This window comes from Manacus candei, unplaced genomic scaffold (genome assembly GCF_025592945.1).
Source record: "Manacus candei isolate 608988 ecotype Guabito, Panama unplaced genomic scaffold, ASM2559294v1 h1tg000064l, whole genome shotgun sequence".
NCBI classification, from domain to species: Eukaryota; Metazoa; Chordata; class Aves; order Passeriformes; family Pipridae; genus Manacus; species Manacus candei.
In genome coordinates, this window is record NW_026138112.1 from 2,890,426 (window position 1) to 2,913,322 (window position 22,897).

General features: G+C 42.4%; 2 protein-coding genes across 6 annotated transcripts in view; one reads left to right on the forward strand and one right to left on the reverse strand.

Annotated features, from left to right (window-relative positions):
• SLC5A1 (solute carrier family 5 member 1) overlaps positions 1-2,113 on the forward strand; it is a 39,962-nt gene extending 37,849 nt beyond the window's left edge. For all 4 annotated transcript variants that reach the window (XM_051805346.1, XM_051805344.1, XM_051805347.1 and 1 more), the window contains one exon: positions 111-2,113. In XM_051805346.1, the coding sequence (XP_051661306.1) occupies positions 111-334 (224 nt within the window). In that variant the 3' untranslated portion in view covers positions 335-2,113. The remainder of the gene's footprint in view (positions 1-110) is intronic.
• Positions 2,114-7,752: 5,639 nt separating this feature from the next.
• The window catches only part of RSPH14 (radial spoke head 14 homolog), a 76,475-nt gene continuing 61,330 nt past the window's right edge, over positions 7,753-22,897 (reverse strand). For both annotated transcript variants that reach the window (XM_051805363.1, XM_051805364.1), the window contains exons 5-7: positions 10,648-10,873; positions 9,260-9,396; positions 7,753-8,276 (exon numbers count right to left, since the gene is read on the reverse strand). In XM_051805363.1, the coding sequence (XP_051661323.1) occupies positions 8,017-8,276; positions 9,260-9,396; positions 10,648-10,873 (623 nt within the window). In that variant the 3' untranslated portion in view covers positions 7,753-8,016. The remainder of the gene's footprint in view (positions 8,277-9,259; positions 9,397-10,647; positions 10,874-22,897) is intronic.

Consider the following 22,897-nt stretch of genomic DNA (forward strand, 5'->3'; position numbering starts at 1 on the left):
ACTGTGGCCATACATCAGAACTGCTCTGTTGGTATAGGTTGCCCTCAGCCCCAGCACTGTGTGTGCCGTGATCCTTGTCTGTGCCATGACCAGAGTGTTGTTCCTTCCAGTGAACGAGGAAAGCCGAGAGGAACCTGGATGTGTAAAGAAAGCCTACAACTGGTTCTGTGGCTTGGACCAAGAGAAAGGCCCCAAACTGAGCAAGGAGGAAGAGGAGGCCCTGAAGAAGAAGCTGATGGACACAAGCGAAGTTCCCCTGTGGAGAAACATTGTGAATGTCAATGGCATCATCCTGCTGACTGTGGCTGTGTTCTGCCACGCCTACTTTGCATAACTCTGCTCCCAGCCCCACACTGCTGCACTGCCAAGGAAACTGATGGCTTGTAGATTTACACAGTTAGACACACTTAATGTTTTCATCATCCACACTGCTAAAAAGTCCGGGTGATTTACTCGCTGATTTTATGATCATAATTTCAACAATCTGAAGATGAAGGCCACTGGGATTTCAAGAGAGAGAATTTCTGTTTAGGCACTGAACCAATGCAGGGCTAATTGAGGTTCAGAATTTCCATCCATTATTCTCTCTGTTCATAATACATTTCATATTTTAGGTTCAGAACAAGGCTGCGTGAGCCATATTTCATATCGGGGTTTGTGAACTACCTTTTAGGGTTGATGATGCTATTTTGATTTTCAACCCTTCTTCTGATCTCTCAAATTTCTTTTTCCTTAGACTATGATAATTTGATTACAAAAAACCTACAACCATTGAGGGACTGTATTACAAATTCCAATTAAAACATCACTTTTGTCCCTCCAAACATGGGATATTTGAAGTAAAGGATTTATATGTATATCAATATATTTGACACTATGTCTAATTTTCCATTATCACTTCTTTCCCTTTTTTCTCACTTTTCATTGGGTTGTGTTTCTCAGTCATCAGTGGAACACTAACCTCTGAATTGATGGCATTTTGTAATTGGGGAACACCTCTCTCGATGATCCTAATAAGAATTCTGCTTCCAACAGATCCTCTGTTTAAGCTTAACTTCTAAAGGTCCTCCTCTCTTGATATTTTAATATGTACCTATACTTGAATGTGAAGCTTTTTATACAAAATACATATATTATATATACACAGGCAATACATTATATACATGCACTATATATATTATATATATTTAAAAGTATATTTATGTGTGTATGTGTGTATATATATATATATTTATTTCTTACTGATCAGTTCCCACCCTGGGATGTCAAGGACCTCATTACTGTGGGGTTGGTGTCAATGTATTGCCTCTCTCTCTGGACTGTGCTACAAACCCCACGCCCACAGAATGCTGAGCTGCATTTTGCAAATGCATTTGAGGGCTCTGTGCTGCTTTTCTGCAAAGCTATAAATCCTTCTCTGAAGATTTCACTGAGAACTAGAATTCCTACTGGCTGGCAGCATGAGTTAGCAGTTCATGGAGGAGAATAGTCACAGCTGTGGGATATCAGCTAAACCAGGCTGATTGTCTGCACTTGATAAGTTTGGTACCAGCTGGGGACACAGGAAAAGGCAGATTTAACACTTCAAAGCAAAAAGCAATAGATTTTCTTTTCATCTCATTCAGCTTCCTGGGGAATCAAGTGTAACAAGAAGATGTTGGTTTGCTTAGTCAAGCTGCACCACAGTTCCCTGTTCCTTGTTGCATTGTCCCAAAGCATTTCAGAGGATGGTCCTGACTGGAACAAGTGCAGCTGAAAGGGGAGGCAGTGCAGTCCCTACATGTGCCACACCACTGCTGCTGCCTCCTGCAGCTCTAATCACTCTCACTTCATAATCCTCTCACAGCATCTCTGCTTCCTTTGAATCTAACCCAAAATGCGCTGGATTCCAGAACTGCTGCTCTTCACTAGAACTGCTGCTCTTCAGCACAGTCCCTGCAGTATCCTGAAGGGTTGTGCACAGGCCAGATCTAATCAATGCTACAGAAATACCAGTGCAAGCCTTTCTTTCTTACACTTAACACAACAATAGAGTATTTTCAAGACCATGGAATTAATTATATTTGATGAACTATGAAGAGTTGTATGTATTAAAGTACTTGTATATTTTTAAGTGTTTGGTGTCCACAAAGTGATGGGATTTTTATATGATATGATGGAAGACAGAGAAGCTTCATTTGGTGTCTAGATTTTGGCTCTGGGTAATAGTAATGGATGAAAAACAAACAAGGAGGACTTCACTGAGGATTGCCCAGATCCCTCCTTGTCATCCTTTGCTACAAAAAGAAAAAAAATGGTGAAATTATAGAGCTATTTGGATAAAGGCAAATAACACAAGTGATTTCCTGGCAGGCTGAGCAGCCTTTGGATGACCTCCTGGTTAATCAGGCACCATCACTTCATTTTCATTCCCAGGACTACAGAATCTTGAAAATCTAACCTACAGTTTCCCAGCAATGTCCCCTGTATGTCCTCAGCAACCTGATTTCATTCCAGTCTGAAAACTGGATGTTGTAGAAGGAAGAGTTCAAATGTTTCCATAAAGTTTGACAGCTGCTGCTGCCTCTTCTCATTTTGTAGAATTCCATAGAAAAATTGCCTGATATTGTGAACAGCTGATAAAATTTTCATGTTCAGCTTAGCATGAAATGCCTCCTCAGGTCTGTAGCTGTTGCATTCAAAGACAGTTTCGTGACTTTGAGGAAGAAAGTGGCTTTTCTTCAGTTCTCAGGGCAGCTCTGTCCACATCCCAGCTGTGGTTGGGACACTCAGACTAAACCCAGGAGTAGCTGAGGCTGTCCTGGGCATTCTCATGCTCTAGGAGTGGGAACCCTGAGCACAGAGTTGTCCCCCACATTTGACTGTACATTTCAAATACTTCTGGGTAGTGGTGAGACTCCAAATAAACCTCTGGCTCAACAGCACAAAGTACCTGGATGGCATGTACAGCATAACACAGCTCTGCCTCAGGGGATCTTGAGACATCCCAGCTTATCCTGTCAGGTAGGATACAGGGTTACAGCTTATTTTGGAGGACTTTATTTAGATATACAGAATTATTTAAAATGAACTACACAAAATAAAACAAAAAATTCCCCTGGTAGCACTGTCAGCCAGTTAGGACACTGCTCTGGAAAGAACACACACTAAACAATATCTTCCATTTAAGAATTACTACGTAGTTCTTAGGCCAAGTCCTGGAAGAGGGTAATCACTGTTCATTTATGTTTTAATTTTTCTGTCATAAAAATGTATCCAAGTATCTCACAAATGTTTAGTGTTAATGATCATGAGAACACTCTGTTCTTGGAACTCAGAATTTGGGTTTATTCCTCTTTGTTACTGAAATGCTGGGGGAGGGAAGGTCTGTGCCTTAGCTTGGAATACCTCTGCAGTAACCATGGTCTGGTTTTAACCGAAGGATCTGTCCCTGGGGAGCTGGGACATGGCACGAGGCTGAGCTCTGCAGGTGATGCTGCTGATCAGAGCCCCAGCTGCAGCCAGGATTGCTGATGGCCTCCATCCTCACTGCACTTCCTAAGCTGGCAAACCCAGGAGTGTTTGGGTGAAGGAAAAGCTGACCCAAAACCGAGGAGCAAAGGTAAATGATAAATCCATGTGTTACCAGGGGGGGCTGGCATCTGGGAGGAGAGCTCTGGAGCCCTGGTCACTGTGTTTGAAGAGCACTTGAGTTGTTTGAAGTGTTGAGCCAGAGGAGGGTTTCAAGCTGACATTCCTGGGGATAGGCTGCACAGGGAAAGGCTGGTGCCAGGCTGTGGGGGTTTTAATTTATTTAATGACCTCATGTCCCAGCTGCAGGTGTCTGTGTCCTGCTCCTGCAGTGTTCTCTGGGGAGCAAGGAAGGGAGCAGTGATCACAGAGAGCTGCCCTTGTGCTGGGCTGAAAATCCAGGGGCCCAGATCTGCTAAGAGGGCAATACACCACTGAGAAAGAGGGGAAATGCAAAAAACCCTGACTGCTCATCTTGTCACCTACCATGGGCAGCTGTGAAAAAGAATAATTCCCTGGAGCTGCTGTGCCCACCCTGTGCTCACCTGGCAGTGCCTGAGGCCAGAGCCCTGTGCCTGCCTGGAGCAGCACCAAGGGGCCTGAGGTGCCTCAGGCTGAGGGCAGTGTGAGCTCGTGGCCGCTCTGTGCAGTTTTGTTATTTATGGTATCAGAGCCTATAACTTTAAAAATGTGGCTTAGATGCAAAATATCTTTATAACAAATTATTAAAATGGTTTTTATTCATTCAAATTGCAAATTTTGTCTTGCTAAAAATAGGTTCTGTGCTTTGAGCATGTTAGCTTTGTGTGTAGCCACAGAGAAGACACTCTGCCCTTTTGGTTTAATGTAATTAGCCAAATCTGACTTTCCCAGACTATTTTGTCCTTAGACAGATCTCTCCATCTATGATTTATTTCTTTTTTAATAGACAATGTAGTGATGGGAATCAAATTACTCCTTGCTCTGGAACATGAAGGGATGGAATGAAAAGCTGCCATTTTCCAGAGCAGGACCGAATGGTTTCCAACCCTTGGCCTTGTGAAAGGAAACAGGGACAGGGAAATGAGTTCGTGGTTGCAAGAAAAAAGCACCATAACATCCTAAACCTTCTGGAAGCTGTTAGAAAAAATTCAAAATGAGCCCTACCTGAGTGGGACACAAGGCTCACTCAGGAAGGTTTCATGTCCCGTGGATGCAGCTGAATTGTCTTCTGGTGTCGATGAGAATTGTTGGGCAGAATTGTTTGAAAAGCTCAATCCATGTCAAGTGTAACTGAATTAATTCCAGTATTGACCCAGGACCACATTAATTATATCTGGGCCTTCATCATTGTTGGCTTCAAGCTAAAAAGACAAATCCCTTTCAGTGATGTTACAACCCTGCCTCGGTGCTGAAGCCACGGGAGTGGAGAGTGCTGGGGGTCACCACTGCTGACACCAGAGACCTGCTGTCCACACAGCATTGCCTCTGAAACAGTGAGTTTAATTACAGTGGGTGAGATCCAGAGATGTTAATATAAGTATTTGTGATGTGTATAAAACAATTCAAAAGGGTCTTTCCCAGGATAAAAAAGACCACACTGGGACGTTTAGTTCGGAGTTTTACCTATTTGACTACTTTCAGGTACATTTGAGATCTCAAAGGTCTTTATGAAGAATGTGAAGGGACATTTCAGATATTGAATTGTGGCTGAGAAACTAATTTTAGGAGAGAGATTTAGGAATCAGCATATTACTGTGGGAGCAATTGTGTGTTACATTTTAATGTACCTGGAAAAAGGATATTGTAGAGTAAAAATGTACCCTAATTCAGGTTGCATATAGTGAGGGTTACAGGATCAGTGTCTCCCTGCTCTGTGCCCTGTCCCCTCGTCTCCCAGGCTGGGACAGGCTGTGCTGGCCAGTCCTGCTCAGTGACCCAGTGGGAGACAACACATCTTGGGACACTAAGACAATGCAGCTCTAGAAACACCACAGATTACAAAAGTGTTCTGCAATAATTAGGATTATTTCTACATTAGCTGTGCTCTCTGTGCATCCTTTGCTTCACACAGGCTGTTTAACTCTGCTCCCTTTGGCATTTGTTGTGCTGTGCTCTGGCCAGTGACCTGCTGCTGGCTGGGCCCCACCAGAGCACGTGACTTTGAATTATTGGCTCTGCAACCTTTTGTCAGTAAATACAGCTTTTTAACTGAAAACCCCAACTAGTAGTGGTTTATGGCTGTTCCATGTGCAGACTTTGCATTCTGGTGTTTCCACAGGCAGTGCATGGTCTCTAAAGCCCCGGGGAATTCCTGTTGTGGTTGGAGTATCGGGTCATGTCAGGTGTAGCTGTGCAAAGAGTGGCTGAGACAGCAGCTGACATGTGGGAGGGCACCACTAGTGCCTGTATCTCAGAGTTCAACTGAGGCTTAGTTCCATTTCTGTGTGTGAGACAAGAACATTGATCCCAAGTAGAGCCTTTTTGGGAACAGTTTATATTGTCTTTCAAGCACATGCTCGGAATGCAGTACTTAAGGTCCAAGTTAGCTGAATTTCTTCTAGTGAGAGCAGTTCAGTGTGGAGGTCTTATTTCTACATTTGAAAAAGCTGATTATTTTGGGAACTCACTGAAGGGTGATACCTGAATGACTGGGGAAGGCTGTGATGAGGTTGGAACTGAGCTAAAATGGTGACTGTTACTGCATTCTCCTGCAGCAGTTCTGTAAGAGCAGCTGAGCCTCCACTGTGCTGCTCCAGTCCTTTAGCATGTGATTAAGCTGCCTGGCTTCTCTTATTGAGTTGGATGCACTCTGGCACCAATATGTATTACGTATGAGTGCCTTATGTGTTTAAAAGGCAGAGTTCCTCTAAGATCCTGCCCAGAGGGAATGAATCCAACTGACTCAATACTTTAAAATCACATCTTTATAGGAGAGGAAATTTGCCCTTTGGTTAGGCTATGGAGGAGAACCATTTTAACTGTAATCACTCCTACAGGAGGAGTTTACCCTCTGTAAGGCTAATGCAGTTTGCTCTGTGACTGTGGCTTCCAATGGAACAGCACCCCTGACAAATAACCCCTTTAGAGACCTGGTGCAGCCTCTTTGTAGCTACAACGTGGCAACTTCTAGATGTAAAAATACCATGTGAGACCAAACCCTGAGTGAAAACAATGAGACTTGCTGTGAAGCAGAGTCAGCTGCACTGTCTCACCTTCCTTGGTCGTTGAGAATGGCCAGGTTTGCTCTGCTCACTTGGGTTATTTCTTTGCCCAGGACTCCTGTGATGCCTCTTCAATTACACCCTTGCAACTGGAGGCAGAAATGTGCCACGTCTGTAGTGACTGGCCTTGAACTCAGAGTGAATAAAATGCTACTGAACTTCCCACTAATTCCACTGCCCTTCAGACCTAACCACAGGAACTACCACCTTATTTCCTCCAGACAATGTAAGTCTGGTTGGTCAGGTCTTGCTTTCACAAACAGCATGAATTTTGTATGCTACCCTCAGTTCTATGGAGTAAAAGGTTTTTAAAAAACTGTTGATTTAAAAAAAAATGCAAAGAAACACTTTTTTTCAAAGTAGGACATTTTCAGTTCTGTCTTGTTTATCTCCTTACCTCTCTGTTTAGACAGCTGTTAATCACAGAATATGTGAGGTTGGAAGGGACCTTTGGAGATCATCTTGCCCAGGTCCTGTTGGACTAGATCATAACAGTAAAATCAGTTTTCCTCTTGTCCCATCTTTCTCCCTGAAAAGTGAGACACGATGGCAAAACTCTCCAGTTCTGGCACAACACCTTTCCATTATACTTGTTAATTTGGGTACTCAAAGGTCAGATTACAGGTCTACAGAACTACAAAATGCCAACTACCAGCACAACCCCAGAGCTGCTTTTGTTCCATGCCCTAACCAATGCCAGCTAGGGCCAGACCCCCCTCCTGTCAGAGGCACTGGGCTGTGGCCCCAGCACAGCTTTACCAAGGGCTACCCTAGTGAAGCCTTTCTCCTGATTCTCTCAGGGAAGCCCTTCCATGACATTGCCTTTGCTTTTTCTGGCTTGATGCTCTAAATGGTTCTAATCTCACGTTCAACAAATATTTGATACAAAACTCATGTAAATTCCTGTGTCAGATCAATTCCTCAGCACAGGCAAGACTGCTGGAGGGGTTAATTAGGAACCCCTCTAATGTAATTAGTTATTGATTAATGGTTGATAGGCTGAGGTTTCAAAAAAAAGAAAAAGAAGTAGAGAACATTATGAAGAAAACAGGGCTGGTTTCTTATATCAGGAAAATCTTGGTAACTCAGGCAATAACCCCTAGTGGAGAATTCCAGACTTCCTAACTTTTCTTTTTCCCCATTATTCTGCTTTCTGACCTGCAATATAGATGTGAATCTGTTGGCAAATGACTTTTCAGAGGGAACTGCTCAGGAGTTAAGTGAGGAAAAGAGTTTTGGTTCTGAAGGTCTCATATAATCGAGCACCTCTTACAGCCAGACAACAACAGAGGGCAACAGATCTCTAGAAAAGATCGCGGCTGCAGAAAGGTTTCCACTCGATGGCTCGGATGGCGGTTTGGGCAGCTCTTTTCACGACCTCCCGGGGGTCATCCAGACACTCCTGAAATGTGTCCGTGTGATCCAGGAGCGTCTCTCGGCCCTCGGGGAGCTCAGCCAGCAGCGTGAGGGCTTTGATGGCGTTCAGACGGGCTGTGCTGGTTTCCTCAGCAACCAACTTCAGCAGAGGTGGGATGGCTGCAGCTGCCATGGCTGAGGCTCTCCCTGCAGAGAAAGAAACCGGCCTTGGTTATGACATCTAATCAGCATCCTTTTGGACTGACACTTGGCACTCCCTGCCCCCCTACAGCTCTGAACAGCCCCGGGGTGCAGTGCACAGGGGCAGGACATGCCCTTCTTCTGGAGACCAAGGCTGGCTCCCAGCTGGTTATATTTAAGAAAAAAGATCTTTCCCAGTTAACTTTATCTGCCTTGCACATTAGGATTTCATTTGCGACTAATTACCCACGAATATATGAGGCATCAAATGATAGAATAAACTATTTTTTGGAGGGGGGGGTGAGTGGGGTGTGTTAGATGCCCTTAAGAACGTGCCCCATTCTTGCATTTTTAAAGACACTTCAAACACTGAAATCCATTCCCGCGTTGTCTCGGGTAGCCAGAGGAAGGGTTGCAGAGGAGGACTGGAACACAACTGCTGTTATTAAGAGTCTTTTATGTCTAATTACTCATTCATCACAGTGAGAATTTAGCAGTTAGTATTTTCAGTGTCATGTAAGTTACTTGGGAGAGCTGCAGACCTTATTAATATTCATTGCTCTCCCAGCTGTGAGAGAGAAGCTGCCTGGAACCACAAAATGTTTCCAGAAAGCAGCGCTCCTGTGCCGAGTGCTGGTGATTCAGCACAGCTCCAGGTATGTGGGTCTGTGTGGTCTGGACTTGAATGGGAAATGTTCCCTCTCTGGAGCAGCACTCTGGAGGGAAATGGTGCAGGCGGGGGAGATAAATCACTTCTCGACCTACTTCAAGGGAACGAAATGTGAAATATCCTGTTCCCTCATGGCACTGTGGGGAAGTAACAGTAGTTGTTCAAGACATATGAAGAAATGTCCTGATCTTACTGTTTCTTGAGGAGCTTTAACACTGTCAGGAACCAAGGACTGAGGGGTAGGAGAGGCAAATGTTTTGTTACTGAGTTTCCTTAGAATTGGATTTCCAGAAGGTTTCCCAGCAGAACTGACTCTCACCCTGAGGAGTGACAAGAGCAAACATCAGTGCTCCTGTTGCACTAGCTTGGACTGCAGGATCTGTGTCTCCCAGCAGGCTCACAAGCACAGGGATAACCTCTTCTTCACACACTGGAAGTTTTCCCTCTGGATGAGAACTGTGCAGAAAAGATGGTTAAGTTGCTTTTTTGAACTGTGCCTGCAGACCATGCAGCCACCCCAGCCTGTTTGTGCCACCAGCACTGCACACTGCTGTTTGCTCCCTTTGGAGTGACTGTTCCAGCTGGGAACTAAAGGGGTGTGTGTTTGTGCCTGGTGGCTGTTGAACCTACATGTGGTACAGCCCTGATGATACCACAGTAACCCAGGTGCATGGACTTCACTATTTTTTAGGTTATTTTTGGGTGATATTTGGATTATTTTTAAACTCTTTATGAACACTGGAGACTGATGGGCAGCAGCATGGAACAGGATGTAAGGTTAAGGATGCTGGTGGTCCCAATGGCAGTGAGTTAGAAACCTGGCTGTTGAACCTTATACAGATTTTAAAACCTGATAAATCAGGGGTCTGCAATTCATTTTTCTCCCAGGTCAGTTTTCTCCCTTTGTTTCCAGCCTCTTTAATAAGGGGAGCATTTAATGTGGCCCAGCTCCTGCAGGGCCCTAGAATGTAGTTGATATCCATACTCCAGGTGCATTTGACTTTCTTTCTCTGACTCATGATAATTACAGTCTCTTTTCCTCTAAGACCTCGCATTGTTACAGGACATGAGCAAATGTTTTGTACCAGTTGATATATAAACTACATCATCTGCAGGCCTCTTTAAACTAGATATCTGTTGAACACCTTTATTACATTTTCTGGTTGCAGTGGACTTAAGTTGTTCCTTTCATCCACTCTCTGATACCCAAATTTAATATAAAGATTGCTTTTTCTGATCCATCCCTGACGTGCACAGCAGCCTGTGTCAGAAAACTATTTCTGTCCTCAATCACAGTGAGAGTTTCCCAGGGCCTTCAGTTTTCTGAGAGTGTTGCCCAAAAACGCAAGGGAGCTTCTCTCTACCTCCACAGTGGTCAGAATCCTGGTTTTACAAGATTTTTCATGCAAGATTTTTTTCTCAGCAGTGCTGTACCAGGAAAAAATCCTGATTCCACTGCCAATACTGAAAACAAACAGAAGGAGAAGGAATGACTGATCAGCATCTGCTTTTTTGAGTGATTTATAGCAGTTAGGATATTTAGAAGCCTTCTATCTATGGGTGCATTCAGGCTGATAGTGCTTTATGTGTGAAATGTGGCAGCTTCGATGTGCAGTGGAACACAGTGTAAACTAATGGCATGGATTTACCCCTGAAATGAGGACTTTCTTAGGCTTTGGCATTATGGACAGGTTTGTTTTCCTTTACCTGATTTCTAACAGGACCTGAGCTGCTTTGCTTCTGATGGCTGCTGAGGGGTGTGTGAGCTTTTCCTTCAGGGCAGCAATGGCACCAGTTGCCAGGGCTCCCGAAACCTCCATGCGCAGACAGTTGGAGAGGGTGCCCAGGATGAGCTCCAGGATCTCATCCAGCTCAGTCTGCAATTTCAGCACCAGGGGGGGAATCAAACCAGCCTGCAGGACACCAGCAGCCCCTGGGAGGAGACAGGGAAGGAAGGTGGGTGAGGGCTGAGTGCACTGACTGTTGTACCTGCACTTGGAATTACTCAATAGGATCAAAGTACAGATGGTAACTCACTTCCTTACACTGATGTGGGATTGAGAAATGGAAAATACTTCAACACTGCCCTGTTCTTAAATGTCATCTTAGCATTGTTTCCTCAGGGAAGCTTCCCCAACACTCCTGTAAATCATGAGCCCAGGTAATAACCAACATGGCAATTGCTCTGATGTTCCCAGTTTCTCCCACTATAATATTTATCCCCAAATTATCCTTGCAAAGAAAATATAGGAAATATATATATATAACAAAGTCACCTTCTATCCAGCCTTTCCAACTGCTCTCAGCGTGAACAGATGCTGAGAGAGGCTCCAGTGTGAGCCTTTAGAACTCCTGCTTTGATTCTCCACTGTGGTTTCTGTGGGGGGAAGTCAAGATTTTGGGAACTGGCAGCTCCCTCACATATTTCTTTGTAGTAATTCTGTCACAGCAAAAATTTAAATTCTCAACTTTCCAGTCAGTGCTCTTGCACTGGCTCCTCAAAAACAGCATCAAAGGTAGAGAGATCATCATCTGCCCTGCAAGTGATGTCTTTGCTGTGAGCAAGAGCCTGATTTGTACCATTTCTTACCCTTTACTAAGTCAACACTGAAACAGCAATGCCAGGGGAAAACAGAACGTACTGTCCACGAGTAACTATGTGAACACAAAATTCTCCAGCTGTCTTGTTGCTAAGACTGATTCTTTGGTTGCTAAGAGAAATGTGGCTCCTTTCAAAGTGATTCATATACAGTTAGATAAGGAAGTTTTGTGGATAGGAGTTGTCAAGGTATTTTCAAATGAATCTCCACAATGGAGACAAGAGGGAAGGAGATTTTAATGACCCTTGGTCGTGCTTGGGAGAAATCCCTCAAATTGACAATCAGATGAAAAACATGATTCTAATCTGAAGGTTATTTTGTTGTACATATTCCTGAGGTTTTCCTGACACTGAATAACTTCTTATGTTCCTGACTTACTAGGATCCACTTTACGAATGCCAAAGCAAAGAAATGGCTTGAGCTGATATTATTACAGCTTTACTACCTGGGCAGCATTTGGAGGGCAGTTGCTGTAAGAATTCAAATAAATAAGGAAAACCAGTTTCAGACAATTCACTCTTGAAAGCTAACAACATTTTACAGGCAAGGATTTCTCCTTGTGCCAGAAAGGCAAGGCAGGAAAGGAAAGTGAAAAGATGTTCTTTGAAGCTGTGGCTCTGTGTGTCACTGCATGGGGGAGTTGGCAATTTCACAGTGAAAAAAAACCCCAACTGACCCCATGTGCATGTCCCCTGGAGGAACAAGAGAAGAAATTTGTCCAAGATCAGCTCCAGCCCGTTTGTACTGTCCCTGTGGAAGGACGTGATCCAGGACACGGCACTGTTGCTCGGGGAGAGGTCCCTGAGAAGGAGGCACAGCTTGCACAGCTCCCTCCATCCCCAGCATTCACCCCCTTGGCAGGGATTGCTGCTGTTTGGATTGTGGGTTATAGGGACAAGAAGGTTTTGGGGGCTTAGACAGCAGTAAGAATGTCTGGAAATGCTCCATGCCTTATGGAATCCCAGGCACCAGGGAACCCACTCTCTACTTAGCCAGTAGAGAGCTGCTCCCAAGGAAGCAGATTAAAGCAGACTTAGATGACTATAAATTATACCCAGAATTGCTTTAGCCACCCTTCCCACAGTCTTTTGAAACAGCCTGTGAAAGACAAGATTTTTCAAAAGCAACTTTTAAAACTCCTCCCAAAGCTCTTCATGAAAAGAAACTCTATGGCCTGAGTGTGTGAAATTGGGATCCCCAGACTGCTCACACAGTCATCATGTGCACTTCTAAATTTGCTGTGGAAATCAATATAAAATCATAATTTGGGAGGTGCAATTTCAGAGGAAGAGTCAAGAATTGGAGGTGATAGACTTAAGCTGACATAGCAAGCACCTTTGTGTAGCTTTAATTCACATGCATATCTGTCTTCCTTGGGGCAGTGTCACACCACAGGCATTGAATCACATCATTCCAAAAGCAAACCCTTGGTGCACAGAGCAGCCACACTCGGGCTGAGCTCAGAGAAGCCACTGCTTGATTTAACTTTGCTTTCCCTCTGTCTGTCACCATTGCTATTCCATTCTCTCTCCCTTTCTTGTGCTGGCACATGTACTTTTCTCTTTCCTATTTTTTGTACTTGTTTTCAAATACTTAATAAGCATTTTTTACCCCATCATCTCCATTTTTCTTTTTAGTTTCCTGCAATTCCCTCTCTTTCAGGACTTCCTTGCTAAATTCTCTCAATTCTCACAACTATATTATCATCTAGACAGGATGCATTCAGGTTTCACTTCCTTGTGTCTGTGTTTCACTCATCTTCTAAATGATCCCACCAGTACCTTGTCCTAGCCAGGACTGCTTTTATTTTGGGCAGCCATTAAGTACTATTTATTCTGGGTTCAGATCCCAGTGTAGGTGGTGGTGCTCATTTTGTATGAACACTTGGGATGTTCTCATTTCTCCAAAAACACATTTTATTTTCCCAGGCCAGGTCTCTGTACCATCAGCTGTCTTACCTACTGTTTTTGTAAAGCTGTCCCAGCTGAAATGTCGTACTACTAGAGGGAGCTTCCCAGATATAAATATAGAAACAAAGATGAATTGTTTGACCTTGTCAAGAGTCTCAATGTGGTGAAGAGAAAGAGGGCAGAGAGGAAAGGCCATCAACAACAACAAAAAGAGACTACCTAACACTGGGACTGAAATTTCCACGTGGAAATTCGTCATGGTTTTCCCAGGGGAACCACAGGGTGAAAGGTCTAGAGAGGGAAAAGGGAGGAGACAAAATCAGTGGCAAGTTGTTTGGGAGTCACTTGTAAATTGGAGCAGTCTCAGATCCTTCCACCCTAGTGAGCAGTAGGAGGGGAAGGTGAACTTGGCTCTCCAGTCCTATACTGAAAAATACAGTGGCTTCCTCAGGATCTTAACTTTCCATTAAAGTACTGTCCTTTCAAAGGAGTTTTATCTGTTGCAGAGAGTATTCTGGATACCCTGGGCACAGTGAAGTAGTTGGGAAAATTGTTTTCAAAATGCAAATAGTTGCATTTGCAGCTGCAAGTTAATGTCATTATTGATCTGTTTTTCTGAGAACTTGTAATCTTCCCTTGGGCTGCTTTTTATCTCTTCCTTCTCATAAGCCTCTGGCCACTCTCATCCTCCCTTTCCTGATTCTTTGTTCAAATAGGCCCAAAGAGGAGTTGCCATTTATTCTATTCTCTCAGGATGGCTGCAGGGCATGTAAACAAGTTAAATTTTGTAGAAGACAAAGGAGTCATTTATAGTACATAACAGTGGTGTTTTGTTTTGGTTTTCAATTACATAAATCAATTAAATCACATTACAAATCCCTTTCCTTAAAAATGCTGGTTTTCAACTCCAAATTGTTGTTTTAGTCTGAAGCATGTGCCTCATGTGTGGCCACAAAGGGATGTTTGGTTTATACATAACAGTGAAATAATACGGAAACACAGATTGTATAGAATATGAATGTCTGTTGGCATCTTGGGTGTCTCTCTGTGATAGTCACACCATGACTTGTAATGCTCAGTAAAGGCGTTTCTGCTTAGGAAGGAGCACACAAGGCAAAGAAAAGCAGGGCCAGACAGGAAAGAGGAAATGGGAAGGCAAACTGCTGCCTGGCATCACAGTGTGCCACCACCACAGCCAGCTGTGACAGCCCGGGGAGCTCACCCACCGGGAGCAGCCAAATGATCCGGACAAAATTCCTGGATCCACCAGGTCTCTGCTCACACTGCAGTGGTTTGTCACTGCTTTAGAGGGAGCAGAGTGTTTGTTACCCCAGTGAGTGCTGGCAGTGGTGCAGCCCCTGGCCAACACAGTGCTGGTGTAAAGGTCCCCTCCGAGGGAGCAGGTGAGTGCAGGAGCTCCTCTGGAACAGCCTCCCCAGGGACTCCTTCCTCACAACTGTTCAAATGGAAAAACATTCATTTATTCTTCAGACTCGCTGAGAAGATCTCTGAGTCACCAGTCACAAGAGCACAGTTTGAGAACTTTGTAGTAGCTAATTTAATGTTAAGATTCAGCAATTTGAGTCTCAGTGCTTCCAGCATTATGGCTGTGTCAGGGAGTAGATTAAATATAATACTATAAATACTATAAAACTGGGCTGAACTTTCTGGTAAGTCTGGAGCAGAGCAGACCACATTCAATGAACCTGAACTCACCTGCCTAAAATCCATCAGGTTTATCCAGCCTTCTACCTAAAGAGGTGAATTCTGTTGACATCTTTGAAAATCAGAATATTTTCCTCTTCTTTGCAAGAATAATTCTGTCTTTCCATGACGATTTAACAGGAATAAACAGTAGTGTCCCAAAGGATGACTGTGCCTAGATCCAAGAGATTATCTCTTATCTGAAAGGACTGAGAGGTGGGAAGTGTCTGTTTAGATGAACTGAAGAGCTACTGGGATATTAAAGAACTGAGGAAAACACTGCAGGGATTGGATCAGACTAGGAATAATAAACAATTCTGTTTCAAGCCTTTTCAAATCTTGTGGCATTGGCCACATGTATTTATGTTATGAGAGCCTAGGGGATTTACCAGGTATAAAATCAAACCTCAATAGCAGTATCTGTCAGATCTTCACTAAAAATACAACAACTTCATAAAACTTCTTAAGATTTATAAAAGCATTACGGGATCTGCTTTTGAAGCTACTGAGATTTTTCCAACACTAAGGATTTTGGGATGCTGTCTGAATGAAAGACATAAGAGAAATTAAGGTTATAAAAAGATTAAAGTCAGCAGTACCCTGCAGAAGGGGATCCTTTAAAAATCTGTTTTCTGGCATTAACAAGAAACAGAAAAGATTGGTCTGGTAAACAAGGGATTCCTAATCTTCAGTAAAGAATGAAAGAGACTCCTGCATATCTTGATTTTGTTTTTAGAAACTTTGCTTTAGTGTGTATGCAATTGTAATAGCAAAGCACCACTGAAAAAATTAACATAGAAACTACAGCTGATATATCAGCATTGGCTTCTCTGTTATAATACAGAAATCCAAGAAACAAATTCACTTTTTAAAAAAGTAATTGTCATTTTGGTAATTTAGACCATCTGAATCATTCATGCCCTATGAAAAGAGGAATAATATCTAAAGAAGTTAAAGATTCTGGTGTACAGAATGTCTTTTATCACAGCATCTTCAGAAACCCTGGGGATGATTAGACACAATAGACTCGTGTTTCACATAGAAGGAGTTTCCAAAATGAAGAATAAATCTCAGGTTCTGGTTTTGTACAAGAATTATCTGCAGTTCAAGATCAATAATTGAGGAAGGCAAGTCTCCTGGTTCTGACTGATGGCAGTGTCAGATCCTTTAGTGTGAAACCACCCAAACCACGATGCTGGAAATAATGGAATATGCTTTCTGTTGTACTAGTGCACAGCCCATGAACTGTGGATTGCTGGGCAGTCATATGGAATCTGAGGGTAGTCTCCAAATGAAAGCAACTTCTCCTCCCTTTAATAAAACTGTATTGATTCCTTATCAAACACGAGAGAGCAAACAATCCAATGAAGGTGAAACAGAAATGGCAGAGAAACCCTGGCTCAGATTTTTTCCCAGCTATAATTGTTGATAGGCTGCTTGGACATGGCAGGATAAGCAGTGGTATCTTTTGCAATTTATTTATTTAGTCTTCAAAACCTTCTTTGCACCTCCCATGTAAGTAATTTTCTTTAAGTTTTCTACATTTGTAGCTTAACACACAAACACACTCATAGTCATCCTTTGTACCTAAGTGTGTGAATGCATGTGCATGTGTGTAGCATGCATTTGACTGATCTGCCAGGCACGATGATCATACAAATTAGGAAGTTTCTTGGCTTTTATTTCTCTGACAAAGTACCTTTATTATGAGAATATTTTTTAAAAATCATAAAAATCAAAGGAAAAAAGCTGTAAAAATTCACACAAAGGGTTTTTTTTTTTTCTTATTCTTTTAGATGAAGAAGGAAATGTCATCCTGAAATTTATTAATTTCCTCTACAGAGAAGACTTTGCCAAAATACACGAAGGAAGGAAAACAATCTGACTTATGCATTACTTGTGCCAAAGTCCTCAGATCAATAACTGTAGAGAAAACTAAAGCCTTGGGAGAACTAATCCCCAAAAGCTGAGCCTCAGCCCCTGAGGCTGCCCCAGTTCAGATTTTCCAAGTGAAAATCTGTCCTTTTTTTCGAGCTGGTCAGTGATGGGGATGTGTCACTGTGAGATGAGGCTGAGAGGGGCAAGTGCAGCCCCTGGCCATGAGACTCTGCTGGGTTGCAGCTTCCCAGGTCCCTGTTGTGCCACAGCATTCCCAGGAAGCCCTGAGCTTACTGAATTTCTCTGCCCAACAGGGAAAATGTTCAGAGGAGAACCTGGGCTGGTTCCCAAACACTACTTAAACCTTGGATTTTGTATTTACACCGAGCCTGTACACCAGGAGAGTAGAAAGTGTTGCAGGTGCCTATAGCAGGTTTCAGTCACAGAAATTGCTGCTCTGAGATGAAGGTGCCATTATCAGCTTGGCAAACGTTCCCATGATTATTACTTACATTGTAGCAAATTTGAGAGATTCCTGGGCAGAAAGGTCTGCCTTGTCACAGAGCCTTGTAAAGATGTGTGAGAGCTCATTTCCTGCAGGGATTATTGTCTGCCTGGCTGGGGAGAGAGGAGTGGATGGGACAGGAGGAGGCAAAAGTTGTTTACAGTCAGTCAGTGGAACAGTCGGGAAACCAATCAGAGCCAATTTCACAATGTCTTACACTGATAAACACGATTTTCAACTCTTAAGTCCAACTGCCTTACAAACCCTTAATGTGAGAGAGATGCACAATTGGAAGTTTTCAGAACTTCAGCTGAGAGAACAGATTTTAAAAAAATAATCTTTCCTCTTTGGAGGCAGAGGGTCAGAACATTAAAGCAGCATGAATGAAATTCAAGAAACAGTTTTCTCAATTACCTTAAATTTCTCTACCTGGAAGCTATACCTGCAAAATGGCACTGCTCAGCCAAATGCCCAGTACAATATTTTGGTTATCCATAATGTTCACCTTTTGCAACTCATGAATTAACCTCACATGCTCAGGCATAAAAGAGCATTTTTTTCAGTTTTTTCCTTAGGAGAAATGTGTCATTAAGAAGGTGAAAGCACTCTCTGAACTTCTATAGTACAACTGAATCAAAATCCATCAGAAACAGAGGTATATGAATGAGAAAGTTTCTTATATAGATTTGATTATACTACTGTCAAACAATAAAATTGAGAGGCTTAAAGCAGCAAAATATCTAGAATTCATGATGTGTCAGATTCTGAGGAATTTTGTCCTGAATGTTAACATAAACTTGCTTTGAAGATATGAATCATTGCACAGACTGAAAACTGAACAGACTGAAAGACTGCAAATAGTAGAAGACAACAGGAGGAAATTAATGGGAACACGAATTCAGTCTCATTGTGTAAGCACTTCTGTTTTACATTTTCTCCATTGTTAGAAGGGTGGGAGATTTTTTTTTTCTGCTTTAAAAAATGACCTGATAGAATTTTCAAATTAAAAGAAGCTGGAGAAGTTGTAGCGTTGACAAATGCCCTGCTGATGTTTGCTGAGCAGGCAGGCTGGCAGAGCTGCAGGAAGGCAATTTTATCCTACAGGTCCCACTGCTTACTCTGGTGCCAAGAGGAGCACAACTGAACGGGCACAACTGATAAAACCTCCTGGAAAAGAAGAATACAGTACTACAGGTGGGTGAAATCCTTTTCTGCCTCAGATGCTCTGGCTTGGCAATTTTGTTTGAAATGAGAAGAGGAAACACATCTTGATTGGAGCCACAGGCCCAGATGGCTGCTCGAGGTGAGGATGGAAAGGCGGGCGGAGTCTCCCCTTCCCACTCAGACCTGCTACTTTGCACAGTCCATGTTTTCCATGGAAAGCCCTGTTCATGAGGAAAAGTACTTTCTACTACTCAGTGAAAATTGCATTCTGTTCTGACTGAGGTTCTACAATAGTGCTTTCCAATATGTTTAAGTCTATATTTTATTTCAAGCAGTGAAACATTCCTTAATATTAATTGAATACAAGAGAGCCAAGGTGTGGGCTGCTTCTGAGGATGATTTGTTTTCTGAAGTGCCTCCCCTGTAAATGTTGCTCTTGGATTGAGAGCCTTATTCCTTCAGTGAGCTGTAAATCACAGACTCAAAGCAGTTTATCACAAATAGGCCCCTGTCTTAATATACATATTTTCTGATTAGAAGTGCCTTCCTGAGTGAGGCTCTAAGTGAGTGAATGTGAGGGGGTTCTTGCAGAAAGACCTTTGGCATCATTTATTTGGAAAACAAGTAGTGCAGTAGGACCCAAGCCACTACAGCAAAATGAACCTGTTACTTAACCTGGACTAAAACATTAGGTCCAGCTTCTGTAAACATGGCAGATTAAGCACAGGCACTTCAACAGTGCTACTAATGTGCTTATCTTTAAGAACATTATATACAGAGGATTCAAAACACTGTAAAACAGAAAGAGAGAATCAGATTTGCAACAATTATAACAGATAGCAGAAACTATCAGCTGATAGAAATGACTGCTGTTTTAATATGCTTTTTAAAATAACATTGTTGTAAGTCTGAAAACGACATTAATTCAAAGCTGTGATAACGTGTTTATCAGTTTAAATCAGTTGCTTTGTTAGATAAGGTTGGCACAATGTGCTTTGCCCATTCCATCCCCCAGTCAGTCAGTGAGTGGCTCAGATGGCTGAATGTGGGTTTCCAGTGTCACCTCAGAGTCTGAGGGATCTCTTGGCACTGTCAGGTGGGACTTTAGGCCTGCAGGAAACTTGGACTTTCCTGGGGTGCAGCTGGAGGCCAGACAGGACACCCTTGAAAGCTGAACATGGTCTCAGAGACTCATCTGGAGGCTGAATTCCTCCCTAAGTCACTTCTGGTCACTGAATCGATCGTGTGCATGTCACTGACAGAGCAAAACTTTCTGAAAGGAAAAGTAAATCACAAAACCCAGCTGAAATTGTAGCTGTATCTCGTGGTTCTGACGTGAAGTAGAATTATCACATGTAAAAGATACAAGGAAGTGTGAAGTCAAATCATAACATTTTTTCTGAGTACCTATTTTTATATATATATATAATATTTTGAGGTCCAAATTTGATACTTCTTCAGCTGATAAGAACACCGGTGACAAAACTAAATATATTTGAAGTCAGCACATTTCTTCTTTTTGTTTGTTTGTTACTGCAAAAACTAAACAAACCCTAAATGCCCACCTGTGTCCTCAAGTGGGAGAGACCTACTTTCAGCTCACTCTTCAGTGAATATTTAGTCATTCTTATGAAGTGGAAAGGCCTCAAACAGGAAGACTGCAGGAGGGAAGAGGCCATCCAAAGAGTAGCCAACAACCTGTTGCTCAGCCCACTTTACCAGGAGATCTGTAGCTTGTACTTTTTGTTTTAAAAGCTTCAGTTTCAAAAAATTTTGGCACTCTTTAATTAACTCTCCTGGGTGTAATTCCCAAAGAATCTGTGTGTTTTGATCTCCAGTGATTTTGTCTGTTCACACTTCACAGATCTCTTGTTGTCTACTTTACTAAAAGATCTCCACTTTGGGTTAAAGTTGGAGGGGGTTTGTTTTGTTATTTTCCCCATTCCTTTGCTTTCAATAGTGAAAAATGAGCAAAGAATACTTTAATTGCCCTTTTTTTAAAATAACATCATAAAGCAGCCTTGAAGGATGGGCTCTTTATAAAGATCTATGCTCCTTTATCTTACTTCATGATATCTCTGTCTGTAGCTTTCTTCCCATGTATCCATCACAAAGTTTAAGATAAGAAGGGACTGCTACCCAAAGTCACCTCTCCAGGAAAGCCAGAGCATCTCCCAGGGCTCCAGGAGAGCAGTTCTCCTCCAGCTGCTGCATTTCGTGTTTGTTTTCCTAAACTTGGCTTCAGTGGCAAGTGCTGACTGAGCAGCTGAGCCAGTGACTGTGAGCTGCCAATCCAGCAGGTTGATTAGCTGATTGTGCTATTAACTGTAACTCATTATCTGGGTTCACATGCCCAAATGTCTCCCATAATTTGCCCTCATAGAAAGAGTAAACTGTCAATATTAAGTGAAACCCTCAGTTACCTGAAGGGTGTGAGAAAGACAAAAGGGTGAAATCCTGGTAGAAAGTGAATGTACATCCTAAGTGATAAAGCCAAATGAGGTCAGGCTGATACCACCTGATGGAAGGTGCATTCATGATTTTTTTCTCCACCATCTCCCAGTCACTGATACAAAGCAACAATATGCCAGTTACTTATAAATATCAGATCCCAGTCATCTGTACTTGATGCTATTTTAAACTCTTCCACGTGAGAAAAATGGTTAAAAATAAAAATACAACCTTTTTATTCTTCTCTAAATGTTCTGTTCAGTTCTTCACGCTGAGAGAATCACAGACCTGTCTATAAATATCTAACCCAGATCTACAATTGCTTGTTAAAAAGAGGGTGTTTGGTAGAAAATTGAATGAAATACAAAGTGTCTTTTATTATATTTTTATTACAGACCAGATGTGGCCTCTCAATTTACCCTCTGTCATTTGGAGATGTACATTCACTGAGAACATTGCATGTGTGCATATAAATATTTTGATGTTGTCATGGTATAATAAAGGGTAATTGATTAGAAAAATCCCTATGGGATTTTCCACTTAAGAGGACATTGCTGTTTTAGCACTATTGTCTTCAAACTAAACATGTATGAATGCATCTATTTTGATTGATCCCAAACAAAAAGCAGCAGTAAACAGGCAAGGATTTGGCTTTTGCTCAATGAATAGCACTGGCAAGTTGAATGAAACTCGTGCAGCCAAGAGGTCCAGGAAGCTGTGTAGTAGATGCTGCACCTCACCAGTCAAACACTGCTCCCTTCAAAGGAGAGCCTGCTCTGAGATGGGATAAATGTGACCTCCCTGACAGGAAGAGGGAACAGAAATCCCATCAGATCATCACACCTCCCTCACACTACCCTTTACTGTTTCCACACAAACTATTCATTTTCAATAGGTATTTGTGTGCTTTCAGTCTCTCTGTATACAAGGAACAACATTTACAGTACTGAGCTAAGGAACTGGGTTTCTCTGCTGTTTGACTTTGGCATTTAATCACCTGTAAACACTATTTGGAGATATATATTTCTCTTTAAATTCCTGTGGGAGCTTAGCTACATATAGTGCAATCAATACATGCTGAAAGGCCCTAATTGAGAATTTCTGGATGCAGGACAAGGTGAGACTGAAGAAAACTTAGACATGTCTGCTGGTGCATTTGTCAGCTGAGTTGGGTTTTAACTCTGCCATTAATCAACAAGTTCCCATATGGTGATGTTTGCATAAAAACCCTGAACTTCTCAGACCTGTCCCATTACTCAGGTACTGCATGTTCATAATTCCTTCACTGCCAGCAGTTGATTTACAGGTGCCTCCCCCAAAACTGCAAAAAAGTGTTTTGTTCTAGCAGCTGTAAATGCCTACAACAGCTCTCTCTGTAGAGAGCACACGAACAAAGATCTTCCTCCCCAGGATGATGGTGGCTGATGCTGTTATTTCTGCCACAGTTGGGTAGTGTGTGGAAGATGCCTTTTCTCACATATCAAGTACTATACTAAAGATACATGTAATGTGACAGTTTCTATAGTAACTACTTGTTCTTTATGGAATTGCAGTTAAGCCTGTACACCTTGTTATTGTTCTTTTATCCTATTATCCAGACTACTCAGTTACCACAGATACATTTTTTTATTCTATTCCCTTGCCAACATAACTATATCAGGGATTTATGCACTTGCAAGTAAAGAGTGCCTCTGGAAAACAAAACACTATTAAAAGTTTTAAATTGACCACTATCTGATCTTACA